Source organism: Myxocyprinus asiaticus, chromosome 41 (assembly GCF_019703515.2).
Source record: "Myxocyprinus asiaticus isolate MX2 ecotype Aquarium Trade chromosome 41, UBuf_Myxa_2, whole genome shotgun sequence".
Taxonomy (NCBI): Eukaryota; Metazoa; Chordata; class Actinopteri; order Cypriniformes; family Catostomidae; genus Myxocyprinus; species Myxocyprinus asiaticus.
The window spans coordinates 1,993,302-2,012,215 of NC_059384.1; the positions used below are offsets into that span (position 1 = coordinate 1,993,302).

Here is an 18,914-nt window from a genome sequence, read left to right on the forward strand (position 1 = left end):
TGTAGTGCGATTCCCGAACCAATCACTCAAATGAGTTGATTCTTTTGGATCTACAGTGCAAAACATAACAAAACTCATAATGTGTATCTTTAACTACACATTATCATATCAACAACCATCCAATAATTACTCTCACAACAGTGAGATTTAAGTTTCATAAGCCATAAGTAACTACATGTTGATTCGTTTTATTTATTACAAATGTATGAATGAATAAAATATTTTAATTAAAAAAGTTTGTGTACACAATGTTTGCAAGAACCTGTTCTGTTAAAATGTGAAATTATCTAATAATTTGGTAACAATTGCTGAGGAATATAAATCCAACTCTTCCTCGAAAGTACTAAAAGCATTGTTCATCGAACCGTAAGGGATGACGAATCGGAACCATTAAATTCCGAATGATTCCCATCCCTAGATGCAAATAATAACATGCAACTAACCATTTAATCATGCATTTAAGTGTGCGAAAAAATAGACATTAAAATTAGACAATTTTTCAAAACAACTTCCCGTATCTTTATGTTGTTGACATCAAAGGAGTCCAATCAAATGCTACGGTATTTGGCGCAAATTCAATGGTCACTTGGCAAAAGCTAGTCAAATTCGATAGATGTGAACACGGACAGGTGGTGTAAAATGCTTTCATCCTCAAAAACCTTCAACCAAAATAAACAGGGAGATAAAGAAAATCCAACCTAGACTACATTAAATATAGGTTATGGATTTGGTCCCGTTTTGGGATGCAAAATCATTTGAGAACCACTGATGTAGAGTACACATTAAACAGAAAGGCCGCTTTGCTCTCTTTTCCTTAATTGTGATGATTTTGGTTTTGCTTTTGGAATTTGGTTCGACATTGATATGATGATTAATCTAAAACAAAACAAACTCAAATGAATGTATCTGCAGAAGCAATAGCAGGCGAGTCAATGGAGGATGGAGTAATGATGGATAGTTTTCACTCACCTTGGTCTTCTTGTCGGGACAAGTCAAGTCTTTTCCAGGTGCACCGTTGGTTACTGCAAGTTTGGGTGCTGAGGGTTTAGCAGCAGGTTTTTTGGCTTTCTCTGCTTTATTGTCCTTCTCAACTTTCTTGCCAGCTGATTCAACATTTTCTGCTTTCTGCTCTACTTCATCTTTGTCTGTTTTGTCTTTTTCTGTCTTCTGTTCTGCTTTGTCCTTTTCAAATTTCTCCTTTTCTTGCTTCACATCCGGCTTGTCCTTTTCTACTTTGTCTTGCTCGGTTTTCAGGTTTGATTTGTTCTCCTCGACTTTGACGTTCTCCGTCTTCAGCGTGGTCTTTTCGATTTGACCAATCTTCTCGTTTATGTCCACCTTTGGAGAGGAATCCATCTTTTCTGCTGTCTCTTTTTTATCAGTGGTCTTCTCAACCTTCTCAACTTTTTCGGGCTCATCTTTTATAGTTTTTTCCAACTGATGTGTCTTCTCAACCTTTTCAGGCTCATCTTTTATAGTTTTTTCCAACTGATGTGTCTTCTCAACCTTCTCAACTTTTTCGGGCTCATCTTTTATAGTTTTTTCCAACTGATCTGTCTTTTCAATCTTCTCAACTTTTTCGGGCTCATCTTTTATAGTTTTTTCCAACTGATGTGTCTTCTCAACCTTTTCAGGCTCATCTTTCATAGTTTTTTCCAACTGATGTGTCTTCTCAACCTTCTCAACTTTTTCGGGCTCATCTTTTATAGTTTTTTCCAACTGATCTGTCTTTTCAATCTTCTCAACTTTCACTGGTGTTTGTACCTTGTCCACTATTTCAACCTTGTCCAGTTTCTCTGACTTCTCCATTTCGTTGTTTTTGTCCAGAGTTTTTTCTTCTTTGTCTGTGTGGTCAGATTTGTCTTTCTGCTCCACCGTGACCATCTTATGATCTTTGTCCGTCTTGTTGAAGACATCAAAGTTGTCAAACTTCTGGACATCGTCCATTTTGTTCACCTCTGGCTTGCTTTTCTCAGAGTTGCCTGCTGAAAAGAGAGTGGATATACAGTTAAAAACAGATTAAATAATAAACACAAAACACTATGAGCAACTCATGGCAAAACAAAGCATTTGCACAGCATATTTATGTTCCACTTAGCATTTTCAATCCATAAAACTCGAAAAAACAGTAATAAAAAGTGAATCATTTTTGCCTATTTGCCACTTTATTTTATGACAGTATAGAGACAACAGGAAAATAACGAGATTATGCGATCCAAATAATGGTTCCTAACCACTAGGCCACAACTTTGACAAAAATGAATCATCTTATTGATGAAGAATTAGAAGGTCAAGCTACAGTGGCAAGAAAAAGTATGTGAACCCTTTGGAATTAGCTGGTTTTCTGCATTAATTGGTCATAAAATGTGATCTCATCAAAGATGGCTTCCTTCATGGTGTCCTGCCATGGTTTTTAAACATGCCTAATTTTGTTTTAAAGGTCTCATACAATAGATTTACATGCATCCAAGGTCAAAAAACACTTTCATTTGCTCATAATTTAAATTGTAGCATTACCTTTTTTTCCCAGTGTCAAAAACGACTCGTTCAATGATCCATACTAAAGGATTCATTCTAAACTCCTTTCAGAGAGCCTACTCTGCTCTGATTGGTCAGATGTCCCAGTCTGTTGTGATTGGTCTACCGCTTAGTGTAGTGTTTGAGGGCGGGTCAAAGCTGTTCACGAGCAGCCAATGAAGACCAGAGGCGGGTTTTTGGTTACCAAATTACGTAGGTTAGTACAGGAAGTAAGTCTGGAATTACTAACGACTCGTTTCAGGTGTTCAGAATCGGTTCTTTCATTTGGGACTCAATAACTCCATTTGTCATGCACTTTGATTTTTGAAACTTTGCAGACTTTTTTTACATTCACAAACATCTATATAACACACAACATGAAAGGTAATATTTGAAAAACCATAATAGGTGCTCTTTAACATGATCTGTTTTCTATTTACTATGTGGCAGTAGAAATACGGAATCGACGGTATCTTGATAAACAAACATACCCTAACCCTAACCTAACCCTATGAAAATGAAAGTGTACAAGGCACAATTAGAAATTACATTGCGGCTTTGTGTGATTATTATAGTAGAGCGTGAACAAAACATGACTTAATTTAGAGAAAAGACAAACGCTTGTTTGTAAGTTTTACATGCACTGTTCAACATGAGAGCTGCTGTTTTAAATGCTAAATGCTTCGACTGCAACTGTATAGTAAAAGTGCAATACAGCTTTGCTCCCAACCAAACCAATTACCAGAAAGCTATTAGATTGTATAATCTATTACAGTGCATTAGTGTAAAGCTCTATCACTCAATTATATCCGGCAGTGACATAATGATAAGGACATAATTTACTAATTGCAATTGCAAGCAGTCATGTGCTTCTAAATTTAACAACAAAAGGTAAATCTGCTTATAGAAACTGTAAGCTCTTGACTACTGACAAACAAACATGCATCACAGGAAATTTATATAATTTTTTGTCATGAAAATTCCCACCACAGAGTCATTTCCATGAAATATTATGCTGAATTTGTAAAGTTTTTGAAATAAAATGACCAACTCCTTTGTTTTGATAGAGCTTATTTTCTGGCTAATTTTTTATGTAGCTTAAATGCACATATTTTGACCCGGACGACTTTTTTTTTTTTTTCCACTTAATCCAATTGGAATACAATTCTTTGACTTTGTTCACATATGGTATCTTAAAACACACAGAAACATTTTGGACCATTTTCTTTACATTTTATTGGTTTTATTTCACTTTGTAACACTTGTAGTGTTCCTGGTCAAAAATGACCGGCCATTGGAAATGAATGGATTAGACTACAAAATACAGAAATATGAAGTGTTCAAGAACATCCCAATCCTTTAGATAAGCACATATGTGGATGTGTGTTAGCACACACAAAGTCCTCAGACATATGCACACACACAACACACACACACACACACACACACACACACACACACACACACACACACACAATGTGCGTTGAGCAACCTTTTGTGCATCATCTTTCCAAGTAAACTCTTTGATGAATATTTCAAGATCTACTCATCATATTATGTTGTGTTTGGGCTCGTTTGAATTGGGATGGTCTGCTGTAAGTTACGATATGTCATTATCTATGCTATATGTATGTTTCAGGAAGTAATAAATTAAAATTAAGTTTTTCCTTGCAGTGTGGCCTCTGAGTGAAACAAATTTGCTCATTATATTCTACTAACTGAGACCTTTCCAACGATATATAACACATGGCTATCTCATCTTTTTGATCTTATCTCTGAATATAATCGTTGCGATAACAAATGTGCAAATGATGAGAATGAAACAGTTCTTATTTGTCAGCAAATTAAAAAGCATAATTTAAGAATTGGTCTGATCAGCTATATGCACTGTAAAGTCCAGATTCTATGCTTTAAAATGACAACTATTTTGTTCAGATCAAGCAAATGGTTATCAAATTATTATGCAATTATATATATATATATATATATATATTCATTCCACAGGGAGTACCCCCCACTAGCACGGTATGAGCTCAGTTCAATGAATCCTTCTATCAACAAAAATATATATTTATTTAAATATGGAGTACAAAACCTGTCATAATTTGATAAAAAGATCTAATGCAATATCTTGTGATAATATATGCAATATGTGAGATTTTTAAACAATCTTATTGGGCCGGACATTTTTGACACAATATGTGTTAGCACAAAACGAACACAACAGTAGGGTTAACTTTTGAGAAAAATGTAATCATTTTCACACAATAAATATTGAAATGGTTTATTCTTATTTCACTCTTTGTTTAGATTATCACAGTTTTAAACAAGTAATAATTTGTATTTTTATAATGGATTTCCATAGTTTACACCGATTGATCGGCCACCGATCGTAATCGGCCGATATTCGTCTTAAATCAGTGATCGGCCGATTGTACCTAGATTTAGGGCCGATCTTTTTTGCAGAACGCACGGAATCACACATACACTGCTAATCTAAAGAATGAGCGCTTGCTCAGCCCTTGATGCATGACAGAGTGTAAGAATAACACGTGTATGAATATTAAGCTGCCCATTTTCTAGAGTCGTTATGGTAGTAATTCTGACTCGCTGCACAGTGAGCATAAAGAGGATAAAGAGGTTGCTAATGGGTATAAAAACGAATTTAACAACAAATAAACATGCAAATACATGACGTGAGTCGTGACAATCAGACGTTGTGTTGAGCTATAGAAACTGTTTGAGCGATCATGATCGCTATTAGCTTCACTCCCTTCAACATGAGCGCTCTCGGTGTCACTCAAACATGCTCTCCAGGTGCTCTCAATATCTCATCAGTCACTCATCTCAGTGCTATTCTCTGAGAATCCCAATTTAAATCAGATTAATATTAGTCACAATACCACTAATAACAGATGTAACTGTTTAACCTTCAATAACGACACCGCGTCTTCACGCATTTGCTTAATTCATGATTTGTGTTACAACAAGACACCAAAGACAGTAAACAATCATAGATATTAATGATTCCTCACAGGAGCAGTTTTAGAGCTTGTAATAGATCTATCTTATTTTTGAATGTATCTCTACTGTGTGTGATGCTCTCATGGTTTTTACTGGTTGCCAGAATGTCACAATGATATTGATATTGACAACAGAACTATTCATCAACTGTTTTCAATACAAATAAATGTTAGCAATTCACAATGAATGTAATTTTAATGTAATTTGGGTCAAACGTAATAAAAAGGTTTCATTTCTTTAACATTAGTTAATGCATTAGGTATCATGAACAAACAATGAACAACATATTTTTACAGCATTTATTAATCAATGTTAGTTGATAAAAATACAGTTGTTCATTGTTAGTTCATAGTGCATTCATGTTACTAATACAACTTTTGATTTTAAACATGTATTAGTATATGTTGTAACTAACATTAAGTTCATTAGTTCATGTTAAAAACAGTAATATTGTTAAATAATATTAACAAATTGAACCTTTTTGTAAAGTGTTACCGTAATTTTACTGTGTGGGGCATAAACATAACTGCAGGATATAACTTGCAAACGTGTGGCAAAGGGCACTTTAAAAAAAAAAAAAAAAATCGGTATCGGCCGATCTTAGTGTTAAAAAAAATAGGAAATCGTATCGGCCTCAAATTTCCTGATCGGTGCACCGCTAGTGCTTGATATGCATTTGTTGCCTCTAATTTCACATAGCTACAGATATTTTTTCATTTAAGGTCAGTTTGGCCTGTAAAGGAGCAAATAAACATCTTTTTGATGAACTCTTTCATTCTTTCTTGTCTGTTGCTTAAACAAAGAAAACAATCGGCAATCGGTATCGGCCGTGAAAAAAATCATGATCGGTGCATCCCTAGTTTATAATTGAAGTCTGGGTCTGGGACAAGACTAAAACAGTCAAATCTGTCCATAAAAGGCATTAGAAAAGTAGCAAAAATAAATGATGAAGGCCTGCCAATGGCTGAGACCTTCATATTACAAAAGAAAAAAAAAATCTGAAATCTGTTTGTTTTAATATAAATCAACCCCTGGGACACGAAAGTGACCAAAGCTAAAGAAATACCCATATCTATTTTTGCAGGAAACACTAAAGTAATAATAATGCAACATCCATAAGAGCCAGAAAATACTTGGCACACATATTCTTCACTCTTTATTTATCTAGCTTTTGCATTCATCAGACCACTCATCAGAGTGACTGTATCTGGTGCTGTTTGCTTCCCTTGAGGCAGAATGTATGTTTCTCACTGCATATATACACATTGCCAACCAGCCAAAAGGCAATAAAACAAGAAAACTGGCCTATTTTTGCATCCCTCACTATAAGTTACTATTTAGAAAATACTCTGAAACTAGACGGCTAACTAATCTCCAGTATTCTCCTTAATGCGTTGCTGCCTTTAGATAATACACTAGTAAGGATGCTCATTTTAGCCAATACTCATGTGTGGAGGAGGGATGGTATCTGCAGATCTAACAATCATTAAAAATGCAACAAACGCTGACGAGAGTTTCTGACCTCGATTAGCTGAGGGGCGAGTCTTTACTCCTGGAAACCGGGATGAGTATTACTTACGCTGACTGTCTGCAGATCATCTGGAGACATTAATGAGCATGCGTTTGGCAGTGGCGTTATGATGCCATACACAATACTATATATGGATCACCTACCTCTGCTCCAGTCTACCTATCTCACATTTCCCTGTTTTTACTTTAATTTCTTTGTTTCTTAGGATAATTATGTCAAGTTATACCTCTCTAAATCAAAACCCTCACTTGAAATTCTTGAATAATCCTTTCAAATATGATGCTTTGTTAGAAAGGTGTGTGATCTGCAACATTTGGAAACCATCGAGCGCCCGCATTTTCACCTACCCTCAAGTGCCACGGAAATTGGGTCGGTTTTGCCTTCACCTTTGTTGCAGGTCCCATTAACGGCACGTGTAGTCACCGGTACTGGCAGAACGACTCCTTGGTCCTTGTCAATGAATGGCCCCTCCAAGAGGTCCTCCATTGGCGAAAGGGGAAAGCTACTTCGGTCCTTGAGTGTTGGGAAAGGGGCAAAGTTTAGTTCGCTAAGGTTGTTGCGAGTGGCACCAGCTGAAAGAGTTGGCGGTGGTGTAGGGGGTTGATCGTCTGCGACGGTGAGGGAGCGTTTCATTGCCGCTGCATGCTGGTGACGGGGCCCTCCTACGGGCAACAACTCGTCAAGAACACCTCCACCAGGATATTTGTCTGGGAGCTCGAGGCTGGCGGGCACGGAGAGGTGTGAACACTCGGACATTGCTCGTCTCATCACCTTCCTCTGTTGCTCAGCTCTTCCCATGAAACAAGGCTCAAGGTCTTCCTCTTCTTCACTTTCATCCGACGACCCCTCAGCCTTCGGACGTCCACCTGTAACCTCATCTCCACCCTCAAGGTAGCTGTCATTCACAATACCAATGACACAATAGTTTGGAGGCGTATGAGGCGACGGTGTTCTGGGACTCGAATCCGGAAGCAGTCCAGATAACTGAGACGGTTTGTGAGGTTCAAGTGACGATGGCACATCTTCATGACCTACAGGTGACTCCAGAGCAGGTGCCAGAAGCATCATTCCACTGTTGTCCGTCGTGCATCGCGACGACAGCGACGAGGAAGAGGGACTTTCAGGACTGTCCCCTGCACTGCCAAATGACATGCTTGCAGGAACAGTTCCTCGACCGGGAACGTTGAGCTCCGAAGGCGACTCGTAGAAGCATAGCTTGTCTTCATCCGTAAGTCCCGTGGCCCGAAGGCCATCTGCGAAGGTCGGTGGTGCCCCCAGGTCTCCATGTTGCCAGTTCCACCCCTGAGGGGCAGCAGGCGTGGATATCGAAGGGGCTTTACATAGCTCGCTGTACTCTGAAAACGGACATGCCGGCTGGTTTGAGAAAGAGGACATGCTTCTGTTCCTCTTTCTCTGCTTCTGGTTTGGATGTCTTTAAGTCTTAGTCCTTTTCCTTTGTGTTGAAATGTAAATGTGTGGATTTGAGCTCGAGTAAGAAGCCCTGGTTAAAGAAGGATGCGTAATGTAACCTACTCCTCTGCTTCTGCACGCACACAAAAGACTAAGAAACACTGAGATCGGGTTGAAGCATCTCTCTCTCTCTCTCTCTCTCTCTCTATCTGTGAGCATTCTGCAGTGGCATGAATCACATGCCTCCTAAAGCAGCTGTTCATTCGCAGTCTAAAATCAGCTCCCTCCTTGTGTCGAGTCTAGAGATCCCCTCCCCTTTGCCTCGCTCGTTTTCTCCACGTTGTCCTCTGTGCATCCATCTTTTCCACCCTCCTCTCTCGCATAGTGACATGCTACTATCATCCCTAAGGCTACATGTGACCAAAATAATGAGGGTTGGCTTAATGAACATTTTCTTCCATGCAAGATTTGGATGCATACTCAGTGTTCGCATCTTTCCAAAGAGGGCAAATCTACTGAATATCCTCAATGAGGTCTTTCTGGGAAACATATTCGGTCTGGAAGAATTATAATATCAGTATTAGCTCATCAGAGGTACAGGTCTGTTTGTTTCTATGTCTTAATGCAGACCCTAGATAATCAAGATATTTTTAAGTCCTATATATTATTTTATTTTTGTCTTCGGTCTTTGTTTGTTTCAGACAACAAGCTGGTAGCCCAATACATGTGATGTCAAGGTTCAAGGGTTAATGGTTTTGTTATAGTCACTGATCTTTAACATTTTCTACCGTGGAAAACTGTATTTGTACGTGTCTGAATTCCTGCGCAGAATGGCACATTTATTCTTCTAAACAGAGAAGGAAACAGGGGGATTCACACAAATGAGGAAAAACAAATGAAAGAACGTAAAACCTAAACTTTTACAAATAACAGAACTTTTTCAAATGGATCATTCCCTAACAATCAAGTTGTTTTTAAAACCGAATGACTTTATTCCGTGGAACTCAAAAGATGTTAGTCAGAATGTTAATCTCAGTCACTATTCGCTGAAAGTGAATGGTGACTAAGGATGTCATTCTGCCTGACATCTTTTGTGTTCCACAGAAGAAAAAAGTCCTACAGGTTTGAAACAAAATGAGGATGAGTAGGTGACAGAATTTTTATTTTTGGGTGAACTAACCTGTTAACTACAGACAAACTAGAGTAAAAAAAATAAAAGAATAATTATAATTATTATTATTATTAATTTTTGAATGCAAAATATATATTTAAATAAATAATAATAATAATAACAATAATAATAATTATAATAAATTATAATTAATCATTAAGGCCAATAATTAATGTATAATTATACATTATTATTATTATTTGCATAATTTTGTTATTTATTTATTTATTTAAAGAGATGTTCCTGCTTCAAAAAGTAAGTTAAGCTCTATCAATAGAATTTGAGGCATGCTCTTCAATTTTGGATGAACTAACCTGTTAACTACAGACAATTTACAATTTACTAAAGTAAATATAATAATAATAATAATTATTATTAGTAGTAGTAGTAGTAGTAGTAGTGAAACAGCTCTTTAAATAAATAAAATATATAAATAAATAAAAACAATAACAATAATAATAAAAATAATAAATATTTAATTAATTATAATACATTTATAATTAGATTATTATTATCATCATCATCAACATTAATTTATTTAAAGAGATGTTCCTTATTTAAAAAAAGTTAGTTAGACTCTATCAATACAATTTGAGGCATGCTCTCAATTAACACAGATACAAAGATAAATTATAATTTGACAAATTAAAATTATTTTACATTATGCCATAGATACTATCGACAGAGCCTAACCGGTTTTGAACCCGAATATTCTTTTAAAACAGTAAAACAATTTAAATTAATTTCATGCTTTGGACATTAAAAAGATGTCACTCTGGCCTAGATACTGTATTTCAATGTTAAAAGTTACGAGCAATGACATGCTAGTTACATGCTAAGTTCTTACTGTATATTTCACACTATCCAATTCAAACAGAGACGTACTAGCAACATTCAGACACTTTGTCAGCACACCTTTACCGCATACGTTAACGCAGGCCAACATGGCGTCCATCAACATCAAAACTGTCTAATTTCCTCCATTAGTACCTGTTGTTTCAGTAGGACATCTATCCACCAGCCCTGACCTGCTAATGACCCATGTTACGTAAACACTGATGCTGTCAGCTGGTTAGAACGCTGAAGATGACAATAATCAGAGGATGATTTAAAGTGATGGCCACGTTCAAATTACATTCAGCAGAGAAGAATGACGCTCTGCTTCACAGAATGAATTAGCAAGTGAACTTCCTGCAGGACATTTCGTCCTGTTTACTGCCTGTTACCTAGACATGGCTAGACATGCAAGTCTATCAGATTTTAATGTCTGCTTGGTGGGAACTGTAAGTTCGACCGCTCTCAAGCTGTATGATATGCTGTATAATTTATTTCTGTAGTACAAATGGTGCAGGACAATTTACACACTGAACGTTTAATACTTAAAGTGTTAGAGGTTTTAACAAATTACTAATCCTAAGTATGAGTATTAGTAATGCTTGCATTAGCAAACAACACTGAATAAAGGTTTTCCTGCTCTACTGGGAGAATCCAAAGGTTCACTCAAGCAAAAACAAGTGTTCTCCACCCATTTATCCAAACGGTCTGATTCTAAAAGCTGTGTCTCATGTCTATGGTGACTGTAATGCTCATAGAGTGCCTGTCCACTGAATGTGTCATATCAATGCCGCATCCCCAAATGAGTAGCGTCCAAGCCATCAGGGACAGAGGCGCTGACCCAAAACACAACTTATTGGCCCGGTTATATAAACCAGAACTGGAAGAAGATGCCTGTCTGTTACTGTACTCACACTAAATCGGGGAGATACGTTATTGTGTAATAAACTGCCATGAACATTGTATGGAAAGAGTTTATGCTTTCTAACTACACAGACTGAATAGAGCAAAATTCAGAGATCAGCTAGAATACAGAAGAATTTTGCACCAAAAAAAAAAAAAAAAAACATTCATTAATTTTGATTATGCCTATTTTTTTCCATTAGAATACAGAAAACACGCTTTTTCTCAATTGATTAGACATATTTGTCTAGACTAAGTTCAATACGGTTAAACTAAATAGCTCAGCCATCAAAGCCACACCAAACAAAACTAAAAAATGTCCACCATACTGTTTTCAGAAAACTAATATCTACTGTCCTCGTGTGACCCTGCGTCCACACGCGTGGACGTTGTATTTTGGCTTCACTACAAGCAACGCATAATTTAATCTCATTTAAACTGACTGATCTCAGTTCAGGACACTCTGTGCTGTCAGTAAAGGGTTAAACTTTCGATGCACGGAGTCATGTGACAAAACAACATGCCGGCGATCGCAGAGAATTTTGTGTTTGTTTGAAATGCCAACAAAAATACATCTGGTAAGAAACCTAATTAAGCATTTACATTGAAACCTGTTCGAGTCAAAAGATTAGAGTCTCTAGTTTCATCCCATATGCCATTTTTTTAATTTGAGCGATTTATTTTTTGACCTTCTATATCTTGGTATTATTGAACATTTCACAACTTACTCCCACTGTCCACATATGTGGACATCAATGTTTACGAAAACTATTTGCGCTAGAATAATAAAAAAAAAAATGTGCTTGTTTTTTTTAGGTGCTACTAGTTACAAATCAAAAAGGGGAATGGAAAATGCACACAGCAGTCACTCTCGGGTCTCAGGAGGAGATATAGATATAGATATATATATATATCTACCACCCCCCCCCCCGCCCCCCCCCAAAAAAATCATCCTGTTCAAAAGTTCAATGCCTTATTTTTATTTTTTTATTTTCTCCCCAATTTGGAATGCCCAATTCCCAATGTGCTGTAAGTCCTTGTGGTGGCGTAGTGACTCGCCTCAATCCGGGTGGCGGAGGATGAATCTCAGTTGCCTCCGCGTCTGAGACCGTCAATCCGCGCATCTTATCACGTGGCTTGTTGAGCGTGTTACCGCGGAGACGTAGCACGTGTGGAGGCTTCATGCTATTCTCCGCGGCATCCACACACCACGCGCCCCACCGAGAGCGAGAACCACATTATAGTAACCACGAGGAGGTTACCCCATGTGACTCTACCCTCCCTAGCAACCGGGCCAATTTGGTTGCTTAGGAGACCTGGCTGGAGTCACTCAGCACGTCCTGGATTCGAACTCACGACTCCATAGTCAGCGTCAATACTCGCTGAGCTGCCCAGGCCCCCCAGTTTAATGTCTTATTTAAACATTTCTAAACATCTTTCTTCAAAGGGGATGTAAATTTATGACCTCAACCTTATATAGTATGTTATGTGTATTTCATACTGAAACATTAAATGTATAACTAAAAACTGCACTTACATGAATTTCCTTCCATTTTAATTCCACTTAAATTTGAATTACAATTCTAAATCCTGTTTGCTACCTTTTCAGGAATTGAACTGGAAATGAAACACATTCTTAAATAAATTCTACATGGCGCACAACGCTGGAAGAAATGAGGACCAGTAGTGGCCATGAGAAAAAACACGGATGACCTTCTTTGTGTATATGTACGATCACTTGGCTGACCTAAATGTATAGTTGTGTAGCATAAGTCTGGGTAGAAATATGTGTAACACAGATTTGAACGGCCAGCTAAAATTGAAGTCCAAGCCACAAATAAATGCAACCTGAATTTGCTGGAGCATGCATACTTTAATAGCACTGCAAGATTTTTCTTCTTGTAATTGATGTTGAGATCCAAAACTTATTAGAGGCAAAACAAAAGGAACAGAAGGCAAATAAAATCTATAGAGAGCTCCACTCCTCTCAGGTGGTGTTTTATTGGAGCGGCTGAAAACATTCATCAATGTCATGATGAACACAGATGAAGTCGGGAAGCTACGAGAACTGAAAGCGAGGCAAATCAACAGTCTACCCAGATTCTATTTTTAGCTCCCCACCCCTCCTCCTAAGAACCAACATTGTTTCCTTGGTAGCCCTGCTTCCTTAGGTCTCCTGAGCAACTGCCTCCCATTGCTATGGCAACAGGAGCCACTGACAGACAGAGAAGCGGGTGGGGGTTCTACATCGCCATCGCTTCTGTAGAACATGTCCAAAAATAAAGCACGAGTGAGGTTGTGTACTGCTGTGTGATATAGGTAACTTTCATCCATCCGTTCACTCCCTAGAAAATTCCATTACTAGAAATAACATGAACTTGTCTTGCCGTAAGAACTAAGCCACTTCAAGGGCTACTTAATCTGACGTGTTGTGTCAAAAACATAGTTCTGGAATTTAAGACATAAAAAGGCCCTGTTGGTTAGGTTAGAGCAATGCTGTCACGAGATTCACAGCAAAGCGCAGCCCCTGCTGAGCAGTTCACAACTGTTAATCCAGTCGACCGAAAATGCAGAGTCGCTCTTTTTCTGTTAACAAAGTCTGTCATTGCCAGTGGTGAAGTAAACTCCATAAAGCATGTTGAACGCTGTGGTTAAAAATAACTTGACGATGATGTTAAATAGTTTGTTTGAAAGAGTAACATTCACTTTCGCAATCAGAACACCGCAGCAAAATTATTCAGCATCAATCAACCTAAGCTGTCAAATCAATGCAAGTGTCAAAGCAACTCTAGTTGCAGTAATTCTCACTACTTAGCAGGCCTATCGCGATTATTACATAATTATATGCAATTAAAGCTGAAGTGTTAATTTCTGCACCAATAGCGCCACCAAACAGAATCATAAAAATAAACATAGTTTTCAAGCCTTCAGCCTCGTGAAAACTCCACTGTCTGCTGTTGATTGAACAAACTGATTGTCCCGCCCTCACCTCACGCCATTGATTCAGTCAATGCTGTTGTGTCGGGCTGGACGGGTCACTCAAAACAAACAGAGGAATTGTTACAGCGCCGCAGAAACAGTGTCAACGGTTAGCCAACGAATGGCTTACTTATAGTTGTTTCTGCATATTGGCATTGGAAGCAAGATGGGATAGGAGAAAGTAGTTTAACATAGAAAAGTTACACACTTTAGCTTTAAATAATAAGCAATTATTTGACATAACCGTGAATATTGTGCACTTCAAATTCGAATCACATTTTACTGGCCAAATAAAGGAATTTTAAGCGAATACAGAAATGAACGCTGCGTTTTTGTCTCATTTTCAGGTGTTATTGCATTATGTGAGCACTCCAATTGAACGACCGTCTCACTGACATGGACCAAATGCAACTGCATTTGTTTTTGTTCCAGACTGGGCAACTGTCCACTGTCCATATGATTGTCTATATGATTTTTTTTTTGTTACTGTTCTTTATTGTGAAGTGTCCTTGAGGTCTGGAATGGCGCTATATAAATTAAAAATATTATTATTATTATTATTAACTGCTTCTGAAGCCTGGTGATGTGCCATCTGCGGTGGTTCAAGTCAAATGCCTGCGAAAATATTAGTCAGGATTCTGATCCTGTCAGTAAAGCGCTCCAGTTTCACAGAAATGGCATATGTTCTTGGTTGTTTTGAGTTTACACATGCAATGTTAATGACACGCAGTGACACAGAGGAGGAGACGACCGCTTACTCTATTTCTGTGGAGATTATAGAATGAAGAAATATTTTCAAATACACACAGAATCTCAAAGGTCTTCCTTCCTGAGAAATCAGGGCTCGTGGCTTCAATAAGAGAACCTTAAAATAACGTTTGCGAGTAAAGAATTAAGGACAGAAATATATTACTATTGCATAATATAATAAAATATAATTAGTGCGGTCAGTCGATTACATTTTTTATCGCGAATAATTGCATAATTTTTCCTAGTTAATCGTGATTAATCGCAGATTTTGACAGTGCTGCAATTTTCTTTTCAAAATTCATTTATTTCCTTTTTAGGAAAGAAAACAAAACAATATTTACCAATATAATGCTTTATTAAAATTTTCTAAACAAAGTCTTCCACAGTATAAAGATAGAAATGCACTAAAATAGCACCATTTTAAGTAACATTCAACGTTTCCCAAAGTCTAAGTGGGAGGTTGATAAATTGAAATAACACAGGTTGAGTATTCATTGCAAAAGGCATTTTTTCTTATAAACTCGAATCCTCCAAAATATTAATCTTCATGACTGTGGCTATCCACTTTGTTACAGCAATCATGCAGCTGCATTCAAGATTCACGTCAGGTCGTCAACACCAGCGTCAAGCGCCGTTTTGAACTCCACATGAAAAGCGCTTGCATCTCATTCTGCACGTTTGTTATAGTTAAGACTTGACGTGCTTCTGTGGTAATTAAATTGCGCCATACATAGTCTGAAAAATACTTGATTTCTATCACAAGTCCCATCTGAGCTTGTTTTGTACAACAAATTGCATTAAGAGGTCCTTTTTTCTAACATTTTTTTTTTTTTGCAAGAGACATTCATACATACATACATATAATGTACATATTGGGAGATATGAAATATTAGTGTGAATGTTATAAATATCTATAATTGATAATAATAAAACAAAATATAATATAAATAATAATAATACTAATAATAAAAAATCCCCCTTCCAACAAGTGTTTATGCTGGTTTATGTTTACGTATTAACAGTAAATGTGTTAATCGCGATTAAGAAAAATTAACACATTTACTTTTTTAATTAATTACATGCATTAACACATTAATTTTGACAGCTCTAAATATAATATAATATAATATAATATAATAATAATACAATACATTCAGGTTGGCTGGGTTCCGAGTTAATGTAAAGTTGACCAACACTAAAGCTGGCAAAAAAGAGAAAAAATATAATATTTTATATACTTCAAAATATTATTTATTTTAAAGTTTTTAAAAGCCCTTTTAAAGCAAATCATATATCCCTAATGCATTATATGATTCCAAGTCAAATATGAATAAATGACTGTTAAGCACACATACACACACCTTAAGTAGTTTAACAATTTGTATACAATAAATCATCAGCATCATGCTAACAACACCTAGCAAAGTGCTAAACCATGCAAGAAACATGCTAACACAAGCTAGCAACACCTAACTAAGTGCTAAAACATGCTGACAATGCCAAGAAAAGTGCTAAACATGCCAACAACTAGCAAAGTGCCAAAACACGCTAGCAACATACTATGAAAATGCTAAAACATGCTAGCAAATCCTAAGTGCTAAAACATGTTAGAAACATGCTAGCAGCAACTAGTTAAGTTCTAAAACGTGCTAATAATGCCTAGCTAAGTGCAAAAACATGCTAGCAATGCCTAGCTAAGTGCTAAAACATGGCTAACAACACCTAGCTAAATGTCAAAACATGTTAGCAATATCTAAAAATTGCTAAACATTCTAGCATCATGCTAACAACATGCTAAAACATGCTAGCAAAGTGCTAAACATGCTAAAATCAGGCTAGCATCATGCTAAAACAGGCCAACAATGCCTAGCTAAGTGCTAAAACATGCTAACAACACCTAGCAAAGTGTTAAAACACGCTAGCAGGGGAGGGGTGATGGCATGCGAAGGGCAGACCTGTGAGAGACAGCTCTGCGCACTTTGCTAATTTTTTTAAATTATTTTCATGATATAATTCGGTGAAATTCGATACACCCAGTTACACATATACTGTTTGAGGTAAACATGGCAAAGAAGTCAAATCCTCGGGCTCTGGAGACATTAAAAGACACTTACGGGTTCAAGAAGAAAGCCCAGACAGACCTGTGGACCGGGAACTCGATTTGGATGGCGCAGTGGGAGAAGGAATCCAGCATCAACTGTCCAACATGTCGGTGATGTTGATGAAGGTACTTGCGGACTTGGAGGATCTCGAGGATATTTTCTTGTTCCCGGACATTGCACACTCGACAAGAGAGAAACGTGATCGGTTTAAGGAATGCAAGAAACTCTTACATCAGTGGAAGATCACTTTTGCTCTGATGTTTCCAGCCAGACTGAGAATAAACACCAAGGACGGCAGCAAAGTATTTACATGTCCCAATCAGTCAATGTCTTTTATTGAAACAATGGGTGAGTAACCATTGGGTGTTTTTTCTTGGAGTGGATTGACTCACTGTACATACTCTGGCTTTTGGAGGAAGCTGGGCGCCATTTTTGTTTCCTTTTGCGTTGGCTCCGCCGAGCGGCTGGAGTTTGTTTTGTTAAATAACATTACTTCGGGACAGTTATGGATGAATCTGTCAGTTCCTTGTGCTTATGCCTCCTGTTGGCTGGAGTATGATTTGTGGAGTATTTTCGTGGGACATTGGAATGATTGTCATCTGCTGCATTCATCAGCTGGCTCACTGAAGATTCGTTTGTCTGACTGAGGAAACTGAACGGTTTTATATCGGCTGGAATTTGTTTTGTGAAGGAACACACCTTTGAGACAGTTCTGTGAATGAATCTACACGTTCTTTGTGTTTATTCTGCCAATTGGCTGGGGTTTGTTTTACAAAATATTTTATGTTATGTAATTTTGCCTTACAAATTTGGGAGGCAAAACTGAGCAATTCAATGGCAAAGTTGTCGCGGGGGCTCTAGTAGGCGTACATGGACTCTTTGAGTTTAAAGGGATTGACGCCGGTTGGCGCCTTCGTGCGTGGGGTTAATGCGCACATTTTTCTTTTTTCTGTTTGTTTTGTTCGGGGGGAAGTTCGGGGTTTTATTGTTGCATTGATGTTGAAATGTGGTCTTCATAATTATGTTTTTGGCACACAATTAATTTTTTCTATTATATCAAAATGTTGAATGTTGGTATGAGTGTACTACCTCTCTCCACGTGGAATGTGAATGGGTTGGGGCACCCCATAAAAAGAAGGAAGGTTATTTCTTTTCTTAAACGTAAGAAATATGATATAGTGTTTCTTCAAGAAACACATCTTTCCCCACAGGAAGCTGAAAAATTTGGGAAGATATGGGGTGGACATGTTTTCTTTAGTGTTGGCTCAAGTAAGAGCAGGGGAGTCATTATATTGATAAATAAACATCTGCAATTCAAATGTCTCAAACAGACTAAAGATAAATTAGGGAGAGTCATTATTGTTTTAGCAGAAATTCAGGGGCAAAGGTTGATTTTGGCTAATATTTACGCACCTAACGCTGATGATCAGGGCTTTTTTATAGATTTTGAAGGGATGCTGCAAGCCGCTGGCACCCTTCATGATATAATTTTGGGAGGAGACTTTAATCTTTTAATGGACTCAGTCCTTGATCATAGTGAAGCAAAAGTGTGTAAGCCCCCTAGAGCAACACTGACGCTTCACAGGATGTGTAAAAATCTTGGTCTTACAGATATATATAATTATAATAATTATTTGGAGACTTTTGAACCCATCTGGTAGAGACTATACAATTTTTTCATCAGTCCATAAGA

General features: G+C 37.4%; 1 protein-coding gene across 3 annotated transcripts in view; it reads right to left on the reverse strand.

Annotated features, from left to right (window-relative positions):
• Window positions 1-18,914, reverse strand: part of LOC127431504 (microtubule-associated protein 4) — a 108,349-nt gene that overhangs the window by 24,773 nt on the left and 64,662 nt on the right. For 2 of the 3 annotated variants that reach the window (XM_051681944.1, XM_051681942.1), the window contains one exon: window positions 970-1,985. In XM_051681944.1, the coding sequence (XP_051537904.1) occupies window positions 970-1,985 (1,016 nt within the window). Of the gene's footprint in view, window positions 1-969; window positions 1,986-7,419; window positions 8,625-18,914 lie in introns of those variants that run through there. The other variant, XM_051681943.1, reaches the window with a different exon arrangement.